Source organism: Embiotoca jacksoni, unplaced genomic scaffold (genome assembly GCF_022577435.1).
Source record: "Embiotoca jacksoni isolate LCO1_2020_lvr unplaced genomic scaffold, fEmbJac1.0.p SCAF_9, whole genome shotgun sequence".
NCBI lineage: Eukaryota > Metazoa > Chordata > Actinopteri > Embiotocidae > Embiotoca > Embiotoca jacksoni.
In genome coordinates this window covers 346,973-359,337 of record NW_027185447.1, presented here as the reverse complement: position 1 = coordinate 359,337, position 12,365 = coordinate 346,973, and the positions used below count along the sequence as shown (strand labels likewise).

The following is a 12,365-nucleotide window of genomic DNA, read 5'->3' as shown; positions in this document are numbered from 1 at the left end:
CTCTGTGCCAGGCTGTGCCTCTTCTTCCTCTGATTGACCAGCACACTGCTATCAGCTATGGAGTCCCGACTGACACGCCAGATTTCTCAAGGTCTTAGTTATAGGGGACATACGGGCTATGCCCACAGCGTCACTGGAGGGGCAGGCGGCCGCGGAACCAGGATCTCCATTGGAACCTATGGCGTGCAGGTTAGCGGTGGCTTCGGCGGTGGGTATGACTACCAGTCCTCGTCTTCTGGGGCCACCTCTGGGAACCTGGCCATTGCGAACGAGAAGCTTAACATGCAGCACCTGAATGACCGCCTGGCCAGCTACCTGGAGACAGTGAGGAACCTGGAGAAGGCCAACAGTAAGCTGGAGATCCAGATCAGAGAGACCATCGAGAAGAAAGGCCCCTTTGAGGGGAGGAACTACGACAGGTACTATGATGTCATCACGGAGCTGAGGGCCAAGGTGAGCAAATGAATCAGTTTTGACAACACCTGATGTGTGTAATTTAGTCTAGTCAGGAAAAAAAAAAACTTATAAAGGATATATTTCACAACACAAAGTAGAAACAGAAAAAAAATAAAAGACAGTGAATGGAGCAGAAATGTCGCTTTTTCTAATAAAGCATAGGGTGCAGTCACTATAAGGAGCTAATAGTCCAAAATTTCAGTTAAACTGTAAAAGTCATGACAGCCTGAATCACTTACTTTTTTTCTATCACACCTCCTGCAGTACAAAGTGTTCATGAATCTGTAACTGATGGATTTCTCAATGTTTATTGCCTGTGGTCTGACTTTTATCTTTATACACATGCCAAGCTAAGATAGCAAAAAGTTAACCAGCTATCAAAGTTATCAAAGGCCGTTCTTTTATTGGCACCATTCATCAAAGTGCAAGTTACAGTTACGGTTTGCTGTCCATCACAAAAACTCTTTAATTTTTCCAGATCTTTAATATGATCAAAGGCAACGCCCATCTTGCTATTTCTCTTGACAATGCAAGCTTGGCCGCAGATGACTTCAAAGTCAAGTGAGTATTCAGTTTAACATGCACCATTAAACAAGTTTTCCATCTAGCTTAAGCATATGTTATATAAAGTATGTGTCGTTAGGATGGAGTACGAGTTGTCCATGCGCCAGACAGTGGAGGCTGATGTTTCCAGACTGAGGAAGCTTCTGGATGACACCAACATTGTTCGCCTGCACCTGGAGGGTGACATCGAGTCTCTGAAGGAAGAGTTGATCAGCCTGAAGAAGAACCATGTGACGGTGAGGGACATTACTTTGAAATTATTTGTACGATTATGACAGTATTTCAAAGAGAAAAACACATTCGATAACCACAAAATACTACAGTACAATACAATCAAGGTTCCTTAGCACAGGATAACCTTACAAACCTCGCTCAGGAAATCACTCCCTGTCTATTTCCTCCTCAACAGGATGTTGCGGAGTTGCGTGCCCTGATCGCCCAGGTTGGCGTTAACGTTGATGTTGACGCTCCTAAAGGACAGGAACTTGCCAAAATCATGGAGGAGATGAGGGCTAAGTATGAGAAGATAGCACTGAAGAACCAGCAGGAGCTCAAAGCATGGCATGAATCTCAGGTGCAGCAGAATTCAGCTGGGAGTACATCAATGACGTTTTAAGTACTATTTATGAATATTAAATGTATTTAATCTTGTATCCAGATCACAGAGGTGCAGGTCCAAGTGACTGAGAGCTCAACAGCTCTGGAGGAGGCCACAAGTGTAATAAGTGAAATGGGGAGGAGGTATCAGGGACTGGAAATTGAGCTGCAGTCTCAGCTTAGTCTGGTAAGAATCTTTATGTTGGTCCATGTAATTAGTGCAATTTGAATTCTCTTAGTGTCAAGATTAAAGCCTTTAATCGAGGCATCCTCTCCATTAAGTGATTTTTCTTATCGTTTGGAAGCCAGATACCCGTGCTTGCTTGAATTATACATTTACACCTAGCAACAGGTGCTCCTTAGGATTAGCAAAAACCTTAGCAAAAACTCTACAGCCAGGAGAGAGTTACATTAATTAATTTATTTCCAAAGGTAGACGAATTCCAGCAACCAGCAACCGTGAATTCACCAATTAATTATTTTTATCTAGCTATGAAGCTGGCTGTAGCTTCATATTCAATAAGCAGACATGTCAGATATCAATTTTCTTTTCTAACACTTGGTAAGACACCTGTAAAATAAATGTTACTCCTTTTCTCCACTTCATCAGTAAATTTTCTCTTTCACACCTTGACAGAAAGCGTCCCTGGAGGCCACCCTGCGTGACATCGATAGGCGTTACAACATGGAGACAGAGAAGTACAACACAATCATCGTGAGGCTGCATGAGGAGCTGAGTCAGATTCGCAATGACATCCAGCACAGCACCAGAGAGTACGAGCACCTTCTCAACATCAAAGTGAAATTGGAGGTTGAGATCGCCGAGTACAGGAGGCTGCTGGACGGTGAATTAGACTTCGAGTAAGTATGAGGAGAGAAGCAGAAAGAGTGAAACAGTGGAAACGGTTTGTAAAAGTGTCGGTGGCTCCTTTGCTTATAAAGCCAATCATTCAATGCTCGGCTTTTGGAGCTCACTGATACTAGAGCTTTGTTCCTCCCACGGAAGCGTTTTGCAAATTTGATTCAAATTAGCTTCATGCAAACATAGAGCTTCATTGATATGGAAAGTAAAAGTGACTCATCTGTCAATATTATGCCATAATTTACATGTCAACTGCTAAATTTCAGCATGTGGACACCACATAACCGAAAGGTGCAAAATATTTTTTTAAGCCAAAAAAGGGACAGAAAGTATCTGATTATAGGGTCTAAACTAATTCATGTTATGTTTTCATTCTACCAGACTCGAGGAGGCAGTTGATCAAAGGAAAGTCCAGACCAAAGTGGTGACAATCACTCAGACTTTAGTGGATGGCAAATTGGTGTCTGAGAGCAAAGATGTCCAAGCCAGCGAAAATGTTATGGATGAGTAAAAACTGAAAACAAACCCTTTGTAACGAAAATAAATGATCAACAAAAACTATCATGCCAGTGACTTTTTTTTTTTTTTAAAGCTTTCTGCAAAGAAGTAAAACACGCATCACAATTACAGTCATGCATATCAAATTCCCAGCTATCCACTGATTAAAATATAGGGCTAAAATATGATATTTATATTTCACAATTACCTTAAATTAATATTCTCAGCAGTTTGGGAAATAAGCTTTATTCCTATTTGTCAAGAGTTTGCTGAGAGAATTAAAACCACTCCAATGTGTGTAGGTTAAATGAAGCTGCCCACCGGCAAGTTAGCTAGCTTAGCATAAAGACTAAAATAAGAAGGGAAACAGCGAGCTCTGCTCTGTGTAAAGGAGACAAAATCTACCTACCAGCACCTATACAGCTCACTAAGAGCCAGATTGTAGCTCCTTAATTTATTCACACATATACCAAAGCATAAAAGCATCAAATTGCAGTTTTACAGGCAGCTATGTGCTGTGTTATTTCTTTCTATACCTGCCAACAGTAGTTTTTGATTTCTCCCACCATCTCGCAGTGCCCTTCCATTTTTTTTTCATTCAGGGGAACTCGTAATTTGTATTATGAATAATCACCATACACATATACACTAATTTTGTATGTTTGTCTGGAGTTATACCTGCCACAACTGTGCTGATTAGCTGTCATGTAGCAACTTTTAGTGGCTTTTTTGTGCAGGGTTTAATTGGCAACACTATGCATAATGAATTAGCTGGCCAACTTAGTTGTGAAAATGACAGAGCAGGACGATGTTCCACCTAAAAAAAACAGATACACCTGAAAATTAAAGCAAAGTTGAAGTTTCCAATTATATGTGCCAAAAATAATGTTGATGTGATTTTTTTGGTAGGGGGCAGAGACCTACATGAATCACTGGTTGCTTTCCAACATCAGTCATGACAAGGCTCCTGTAAAATACTAAAAAAAAGTCCCACACAGCGCCCCCTGTAAAAATACAACTTGTTGTTAATAAAGAAAAGATAACTGTCCCAGTTTCTCAGCTTGCAGTCTTTAAACTAAGCCAATCATTGCAGCCTTGCAAAGCTACATGAGGGGTTTTGAGGATGTTTTTTGGGCACGTTAAACACATAAGAGGATCTTTATTTAGTATGTTATCAACTTTACTAATGAAAAACGATACAACGTATCAACAATTTTCTTTTAGATCTACCTTTTTGTTTGTTTTTGTGTATGAATTGTGTTTTGCGATCTGCAACATTGTATTTTTCAATCGGAGGTCAACAAAGTAATAAAATTTAATATATCAATGCGCAACTTTAACTTTAAATACAGTTCATATACGTTCACATTGAATTCAGTTCATATTGAATTCAGTTCATATTGAATATGCGTTGCGTGCATACACACTGATTGCTGATATCCTGCCACACATTCAAGTCTGCAGTGAAATGCAGGAAATTCTTTTAGCTTCTGAGAAAGTCACATCCTGACCTGCAGGTCTTGAGCCTGTTCCATTAAAGGCAGAGGGCCACTCTTCCCATGCCATGGTCAACAAGCCTGCGAATTGCTGTTTCTCCGCTTTCTGTTTATTTATATTCACATTGGTCAGTCTAGTTCCTGTGTGTCTTTGATAAAAACAAATCTCTTTTGGTCTCAGTTGAACCACTGCATAGCGTTGTGTTAATAGGCCACTCGTGTTGTTAATAGAGACATAGGGGTGAACAGATTTAGATATAACAGGCTGGGAAGATTTTTTTTGACAGTTTGGGATGATTGTGCAGAATGTACTCACATGTCTCACAAATCAATGCACTGTTCAACATCATAATGTCACAATTTGGGGTTTACACAACTTCAGCATTCCACAGAAAGCATCATATCTTCCTGCTAGATCAAAATTTCCCAACTGTGGCAAAACATCAAGTCGGAGTAAGGCGCAGCTGTTGCTCAGATGGTAGTGCGGGTCGCCCACTAAACATAATGTTGGTGGTTCAACCACAGAAAAGTGTCCTTGGATAAGACACTGAACCTCAAGTACCTTGCACCTTGCATGGCAGCTGTGCTGCGCTAAACAGGTGAAGTCCATTTACCCTTTTAATTTGTGCCCCTCTCATCCACCATTTTAAAGCGGTTGTTGTGTAAAGCGTGTGTCTCAATTTTTGTTATGAATAAAGCTGTTTTTCTTGACACTCTGAGCCTTTTTGGAGGGCTCTGTTATCCCCTGTAGCCAGACGCTTCATATTATGGCCTTGCTGAAAGAAGCTGCGCAGATAAACCACAGAGGGGGAAGGAATTTCAGACAAACAGCAGAAAAGGAGGGATGTTGGGACAGACAGGAGTAGGAGATAGAACAGAAAACATAAAGGGCAGAAGTGTTTGTATCTATTGCATGCCTGTAATCCCTCAGTGGGTCCCAACGAAAGCTGGCACAACTGTACTTTTCCCTCTGAGGCTTCACTTTGCTTGGTCATGTCACTCACTAAAAACAGTAATGCAGACGGGCGAAAGTTCCTACTTTAATATATAAAATTTCAAAGCATTTTTAGTTTGGCACAAAATATAGGCAAATACTGTTTCCACTTAAAGTACCAGTGTGTGAGATTTAATGGCATCTAGTGGTGAGGTTGCAAATTGTGCCCATGAAATATGAAAGGACCTCTCTGGAGACTATGTTTGGTTTGCCCCTTCTGGGCTACTATTGTAACATGGCGGTGCAACATTGTGGACTCTGTGGAAGATGTAGAAATTAAGGGTTGATTATAAGGTAATGAAAACAAAACAATTCTTGGCTTCAGGTGATTCTGCACAGATAAAAACATATGAATATTGTAATCCATTTCTGCAAATAGATCCCGCTAAATCCTATAGATCACAAATAAATTGTCATTTTGTTTTACTGCAGTTAAATTGAGAAAACCCTGTCAGTTCTCACTGAGAGATTTAAAAAATGCATCAAAGTGATTGAGACTGATAAAAGATTAGTGTTTGTGAGAAATGTTGCAGAGGCCTGCAGTATACACTAACGCTATTTAAACTTTTTCCTCCGTTCAGTAGTAAAACATTTAACCGTTTTAACATAGACAAACATGAATCATCTCCCACAAACAAGCACACATTCTTGATGTTTCCCTCTACCCCACACATCTGCAGGGTGTGTCCAGTTGTGAGTCAGTCATCCAGTGCTCCCAGTTTGCTGGGCCTCATCCCAGGGGGAGTAAAAGAGAGTGAAAAGTGGGGGCCGGTGGTGGAATAAAAAAGGGTGTGTCTTTGTGTGTGTGCAGGAAAAAAATTGAGAGACATAAGGACAGCTGTACTAAATTAATGGGAGTAGTGGCAAAAGAAAAGACATACAATTAAGAATTGATTAGAGCTTCACTAAATTCACTCTAATTAGAGTAAACTTTCTAGTTTACATACATAGACCAGCCCACAGGAAGTGTTCATAATCAAAATCCAAACAAGTGGTGAGGAAATGCTCTGCACAAGGAAGGATTGACTCACCAAAATGAGACGTTTGACTTCTCACAGCATCACAGACATGACAGATTAGTAAACAGACTAATTCCCCCTTAAATAACTTCTGGGAACGGAAATGATTCTTCAAACAGTTACTGTTAGTCCCACTATTTGGAGAGGCCAGTGTGCAAATGTGCTAAGCATAGGGGAGAGGTGACAGAAAATAGGTGCAATTGAGGGTGGGAAAATATAAGTGAATGTAAGGAATCAAATTGAAAATGAGTGATAGATAAAAAGAGGGAAAACAGGAGTGTGGGAGAGCAGAGGTGGCTGAGGAGGAGGAGGAGGAGGCACAGAGGGCAGGTTGAGTAAGAACAGAACTGGGCAGCAAGCCATGGTCCAGCCACTGTTTGCTCTCCCCACTTTCATTTTCCAGTCGTGTTGCATGGGGGGAGAGCTGGAAATCTGAGGCTTGCCTCCCAAACTGAAGCGCTGAATTGGCTGAACTTGTTGGGTGACTCACTCGTCTGGTTTCCGTGGAAACTAACCAAAAGAACTCTGTGACCAGAAGGTTGAAAGCTGTACACCCAAAGGAGAAAGATGATTGCTGCCTATCCTCTGCTAAAAATACAGCGGTGCGGGTCTCTGGTGTGGATGAATCCAGCCTAAAACAGAGATGTCACAAAGCTTAGTTCATCAAGTTAAAAGCCCCTCAAGTTGGTTTTTCCCTTCCATACACTCCAATCTCATTATCTGAAGCAGTTTCATTAACCTTGGCATTCTTTGAATGAGTAACTGACTCACATTCCAGAGCAAAGGGTAAAATGATTAAAACTGCAAGTGAAACCATGCTGCACTGAAGTAAAACCCGATCAAGTTTAAAAGACAGAATATACAAAATAAACATATTTTCTTCAACTGTCATGCAGGTTAGACCAAGGCAGACCCATCCCCACGTTACATGGACAGTATATCACGAAATATATTTTTTCATAGTTTAAAATATTTCATAATAATGTGAACAATGAAGAACTTCGGACAGATTCTACAACACTTTAAGTTTTGTTTTTCAGAAATATCAGCATTGAATATGTAACATGCCTAAGCAAAATGAAAATTAAGCAAACTGTAACCATAGTGCAACTATAAGGTATAAAATAAACCATGTGAAATTTTTAGCAGCACTCAAGTGGTAGAGTGGGAACTATAAACTTCCAGTTGCCACAGACTCAGCTCCACCCTAACTTTCTCTCCAACCTCACTCACCGCCCTCTCATCCTCCAGATCCACAGTAGCCCATAGTTCTACAGTGTGGGACTTTGCCTTTCTTCACAAGGTACACGAGTAACCGCCTCACTAAGAAGCAACAGTGACTGTTGAGAAATACGCTGTATTTATCTCATTCCAAACTATACTACATGTAGTAGAGTAGTAGTGCTTGTTGTGGTCAATATCAATTAAATCACAAATAATATTCCTTTTAAATTTCACAAAAATGTGTAGAGATAAATATAGATATTTTCAGATTGGCAATTTTGTTTACCAAGAACAATACCAATATTTACAGGGTCTCCTCCACCTCCACAATACAGAATACAATGGCATTGTTCCTGTCTACACAAACGCAGTGCAGCGCAGTAAGGTGCATGAAGCAGGGGAAGCAGTAACTTTTGTGAGTAAGTATCCCAAAGTCACGTCGCTTGATCAGCACCTATGTTATATGTATATTTGTGACCAACGTTCTGTTCCCAATGATACAAGTATTCTGTATATTGATACATATCTGGCATTAGTAATAAGCAGATTAGCTTAGAAAATGAGTGGACGTTTAGACAGTTTTCATTTTAATGGATAGATCTCCTGTCCTGATAGACACACATGTATTTGGAGACAGGGCTTCATATAATAAATTAAATGAATAAAGATAAAGTAACGATAGTGGGAGACTTTAACATTCATGTTGACATGGACAACAATAGCCTCAGTTCTACTTTTAGCTTATTATTAGATTCTATAGGCTTTTCTCAGAATGTAAACAAACCCACTCACCGTGGTAACCACACCCTCGATCTGGTTCTGTCGTATGGCATGGAAACTGAAAATTTAATTGTATTTCCTCAAAACCCTGTTTTGTCGGACCACTTCTTATTAACATTTGAAGTTACAATAATGGACTACACAGCATGTGGGAATAAATCCCACTACAGTAGATGTCTGTCACATAATGCTGTGGCCAAGTTTAAGGAAGCAGTTACATGCTTATCCTCTTCGATGCCGTGTGTTAAAGCAGCGGAAGGCATCTACGTTGATCTTAGTCCTACACAAGTGGATCATCTGGTAGAAAACACTGCAGTATCTCTGCGCACAACTCTAGATAATGTTGCCCCTCTGAAGAAGAGAGTAATGAACCAGAGGAGGTTGTCTCCGTGGTACAACTCAGAATTACACTCTGCTCGGCAGGCGGCTAGAAAGCTGGAAAGGAAATGGCGTTCCACTAATTTAGAAGAATTTCACCTGGCCTGGAAGGATAGTCTAATATTATATAAGAAAGCTCTTTGTAAGGCCAGAACTTTATATTATTCATCATTAATGGAGAACAACAAGAACAACCCCAGGTTTCTTTTCAGCACTGGAGCAGGCTGACGAAGAGTCATAGCTCTGTCGAGCCCTCTATTCCTTCAGCTCTCAGCAGTAATGACTTCATTAACTTCTTTACCAATAAAATTCTCACTATTAGGGAGAGAATCGGGCCGACCCTTCCTGCCACCATCACTGATGTGATGTTAAGCACAGCAGCCCTGGAAGCAACTGTAGGACCAGATGTATACTTGGAAAAATTCTCTTCTGTTGAGCTCTCTGAGTTAACTAGTTATTTCTTCATCTGGATCCTCTAGCTGTCTGTTAGATCCCATCCCAACTAAACTTTTTAAGGAAGTCTTCCCTTTAATTAATACTTAAACCTATCTATTGTACCTGGCTATGTACCGCAGGCTTTTAGTGGCTGTAATTAAACCTTTACTTAAAAAGCCGACTCTTGATCCAGCTGTTTTAGGAAACTACAGACCAATTTCCAACCTGACGTTTATTTCTAAAATCCTTGAAAAAGTTGTTGCAAATTGAATTGAATTGAATTGAATTGAAATCAACATTTTGATCATTTACAAAGGAATGATCTGTTTTAAGAATGTCAGTCAGGCTTTAGAGTTCATTATAGCACAGAAACAGCTCTGGTGAAAGTTACTAACGACCTTTTATTAGCCTCAGATAATGGACTCTTCTCTGTACTTGTTCTTCTGGACCTCAGCGCTGCTTTTGATACGATTGATCACACAATCTTATTACAGAGATTAGATGACGTTACGAGGATTAAAGGAACTGCATTAGACTGGTTCAAATCCTACTTATCAGATAGATTCCAGTTTGTCCATGTCAACAATGAATCTTCCAGACAAACAAGAGTTAGTTATGGAGTTCCACAAGGCTCAGTGTTGGGCCCGATACGTTTTACTTTGTACATGCTTCCATTAGGAGATGTCATCAGGAAGCACTGCCTAAACTTCCATTGTTATGCAGATGACACTCAGCTATATCTTTCTATAAAAGCAGATGAAACAAATCAGTTAGTAAAACTTGAAGCCTGTCTAAAAAACATAAAGGCCTGAATGACCAAAAACGTCCTGCTTCTAAATTCAGACAAAACAGAAGTATTGTACTTGGTCCTAAACACCTCAGAAACTCTTTCTGTAATCACTTATTTACTCTAGATGACGTTGTCTTGGCCTCCAGCAAAACTGTGAGGAACCTTGGAGTCATCTTTGATGAGGATTTGTCCTTTAGCCACCATACAAAGCAAATCTCCAGAACTGCCTTCTTTCATCTAGGTAATATTAATAAAATCAGGAAAATCCTTCCTCAGCGTGACGCAGAAAAACTCATTCATGCGTTTGTTACTTCTAGGCTAGATTATTGTAATTCCTTGCTGTTAGGATGTCCAAATTACACATTAAAAACCTCACAGCTGATCCAAAAAAGAAAGAGTACTGACGGGATTTAGCAAGAGAGATCATATTTCTCCAGTTTTAGCTTCTCTTCACTGGCTTCCTGTGAAATCAAGAATAGAATTTAAAATTCTCTTGGTGACTTACAAAGCCCTACATGACCAGGCTCCATCATATCTTAGAGATCTTATAGAACCATATAATCCTAGCAGAGCACTTCGCTCTCAGTACGCTGGTCTGCTTGTGGTTTCCAGAGTTTATAGAAGTAGAATGGGAGGCAGAGCCTTCAGTTTTCAGGCTCCTCTCCTGTGGAACCAGCTCCCAGTTTGTGTTCGAGGGGCAGAAACCCTCTCTAGCTTTAAGATTAGACTCAAAACGTTCCTTTTTGACAAAGCCTATAGTTAGGGCTGGCTCGGGTAGACCTGAACCAACCCTTAGTTATGCTGTTATAGGCCGAGGCTGCTTGTTACATGCTAAGCTTCTTTTCTTTCCTCCTACTCTTTAACTGACTCATACCTCACCATCCTTTTCTCTCCCATAGCTTTTTCTTATTGTCTGTTGTCTCCATTCAGTTCCCTCGCTCGCGTAGTTTCTCTTCTTTCTTTTGCAGATGTCCCGTCATGGAGCTGCATGTCTCGGCCCTGCGCTTGTCGTCTCCACCAACAGTTCTTCTCTTCTATCTCTATGCTGTCCTTTTCTCTCTATGCTCTCCTCTCACCCCAACCGGTCGAGGCAGATGGCCGCCCACCCCTGTGCCTGGTTCTGTCGGAGGTTTCTTCCTGTTAAGAGAGAGTTTTTCCTTCCCTCTGTTGGAGGTTTTTCTCCCTTAAAGAAGAGGGGTTTTTTTTCCCTCCTAGCTTATGTGGGAATTGTTGAATTGTTGGGTTTCTCTGTATAATATTGTAACGTCTTGCTGTAAGGACTTTAATGTGTTAAGTGCCATGAAATAGCCTATGTTATGATTTGGCGCAATATAAATAAAGTTGAATTGAATTGAATTGAATTTTGGGGCTTTTTGGTTTGGGCAAATACAGTATTTGGGTTTGAATCTGACAGGACCTGTTACAAGACAAACCCTCTTTCCCTCTTTTTAAAAAAGTTGTTTTTAAGAAATACCATAAGTTAAAACCAGTGTCAAATTTGAATGAATACTTTCTACAGAGACTTCTTTGTTTTCTTATTAATTGTCTTTATTTAACTCCAGATAATCCACTTACTGCAGGATGCTGTGTGAGCAAGGGGGGGCTCTAATTATAGAGATTGTTTGGGAGAATTCTTTTGACGGGAGGAATTCCATCACAGGAAGGGAGGGTCTTTTTTTAAAGAGCTCCAAAAGGTTCCACTGACCCTCTGTCATAACAACATGCCCAGGAAGAATGACACACAAACACAAATACACATGGTTCAAAAGCACATTCCGGCACACCTGCATAGTTCCTGCACTTTGCTCACATACAAAAGGTCTGTGTAACATAATCTTGACAAAGCTCTGGCTTGCTTCACCTATTTAAAATCTAAATCTTAGTAAATGAGGCGGAGAGTGAAAACGAAGACCAGCAGAGATGGGAGTTAAGCTCCTGAGGCCCCTCTCTAATAGTTAGTAGTAAAAACAGGGGGATTTAAGAGAACACCAGTCACTGGCTCAGATCCAGTGGTGAAAGAAGTATTCAGATCCTTTATTAAGTCAAAGTATTAATACCAAACTGTAAAAAATACTTCTCTACAAGTAAAAATCCTGCATTAAAAACATTACTTAAGTATGTGAATGTACTCAAAGTATACAAACTAAAAGTACACACTATGTAGTAATTGCTATCTGTCAGTGTTTGACTATTTTATATTTAATTTTTGGAAGAATATTTCTGCTGCACATGTACAGTTTCCTGCTGTAGTTGTTTACCGTTGTGCTAATTT

At 40.2% G+C, this 12,365-nt stretch overlaps 1 protein-coding gene across 1 annotated transcript; it reads left to right on the top strand.

The window, feature by feature from the left end:
- On the top strand, nt 1-3,023 carry LOC138193012 (keratin, type I cytoskeletal 18-like). Its single transcript, XM_069140775.1, has 7 exons — nt 1-453; nt 935-1,017; nt 1,100-1,256; nt 1,430-1,594; nt 1,679-1,804; nt 2,255-2,478; nt 2,861-3,023. Exons 1-7 carry the CDS (start codon nt 58-60, stop codon nt 2,988-2,990), a joined length of 1,281 nt encoding a protein of 426 aa, XP_068996876.1. The 5' UTR covers nt 1-57; the 3' UTR covers nt 2,991-3,023.
- Nucleotides 3,024-12,365: the final 9,342 nt, after the last annotated feature.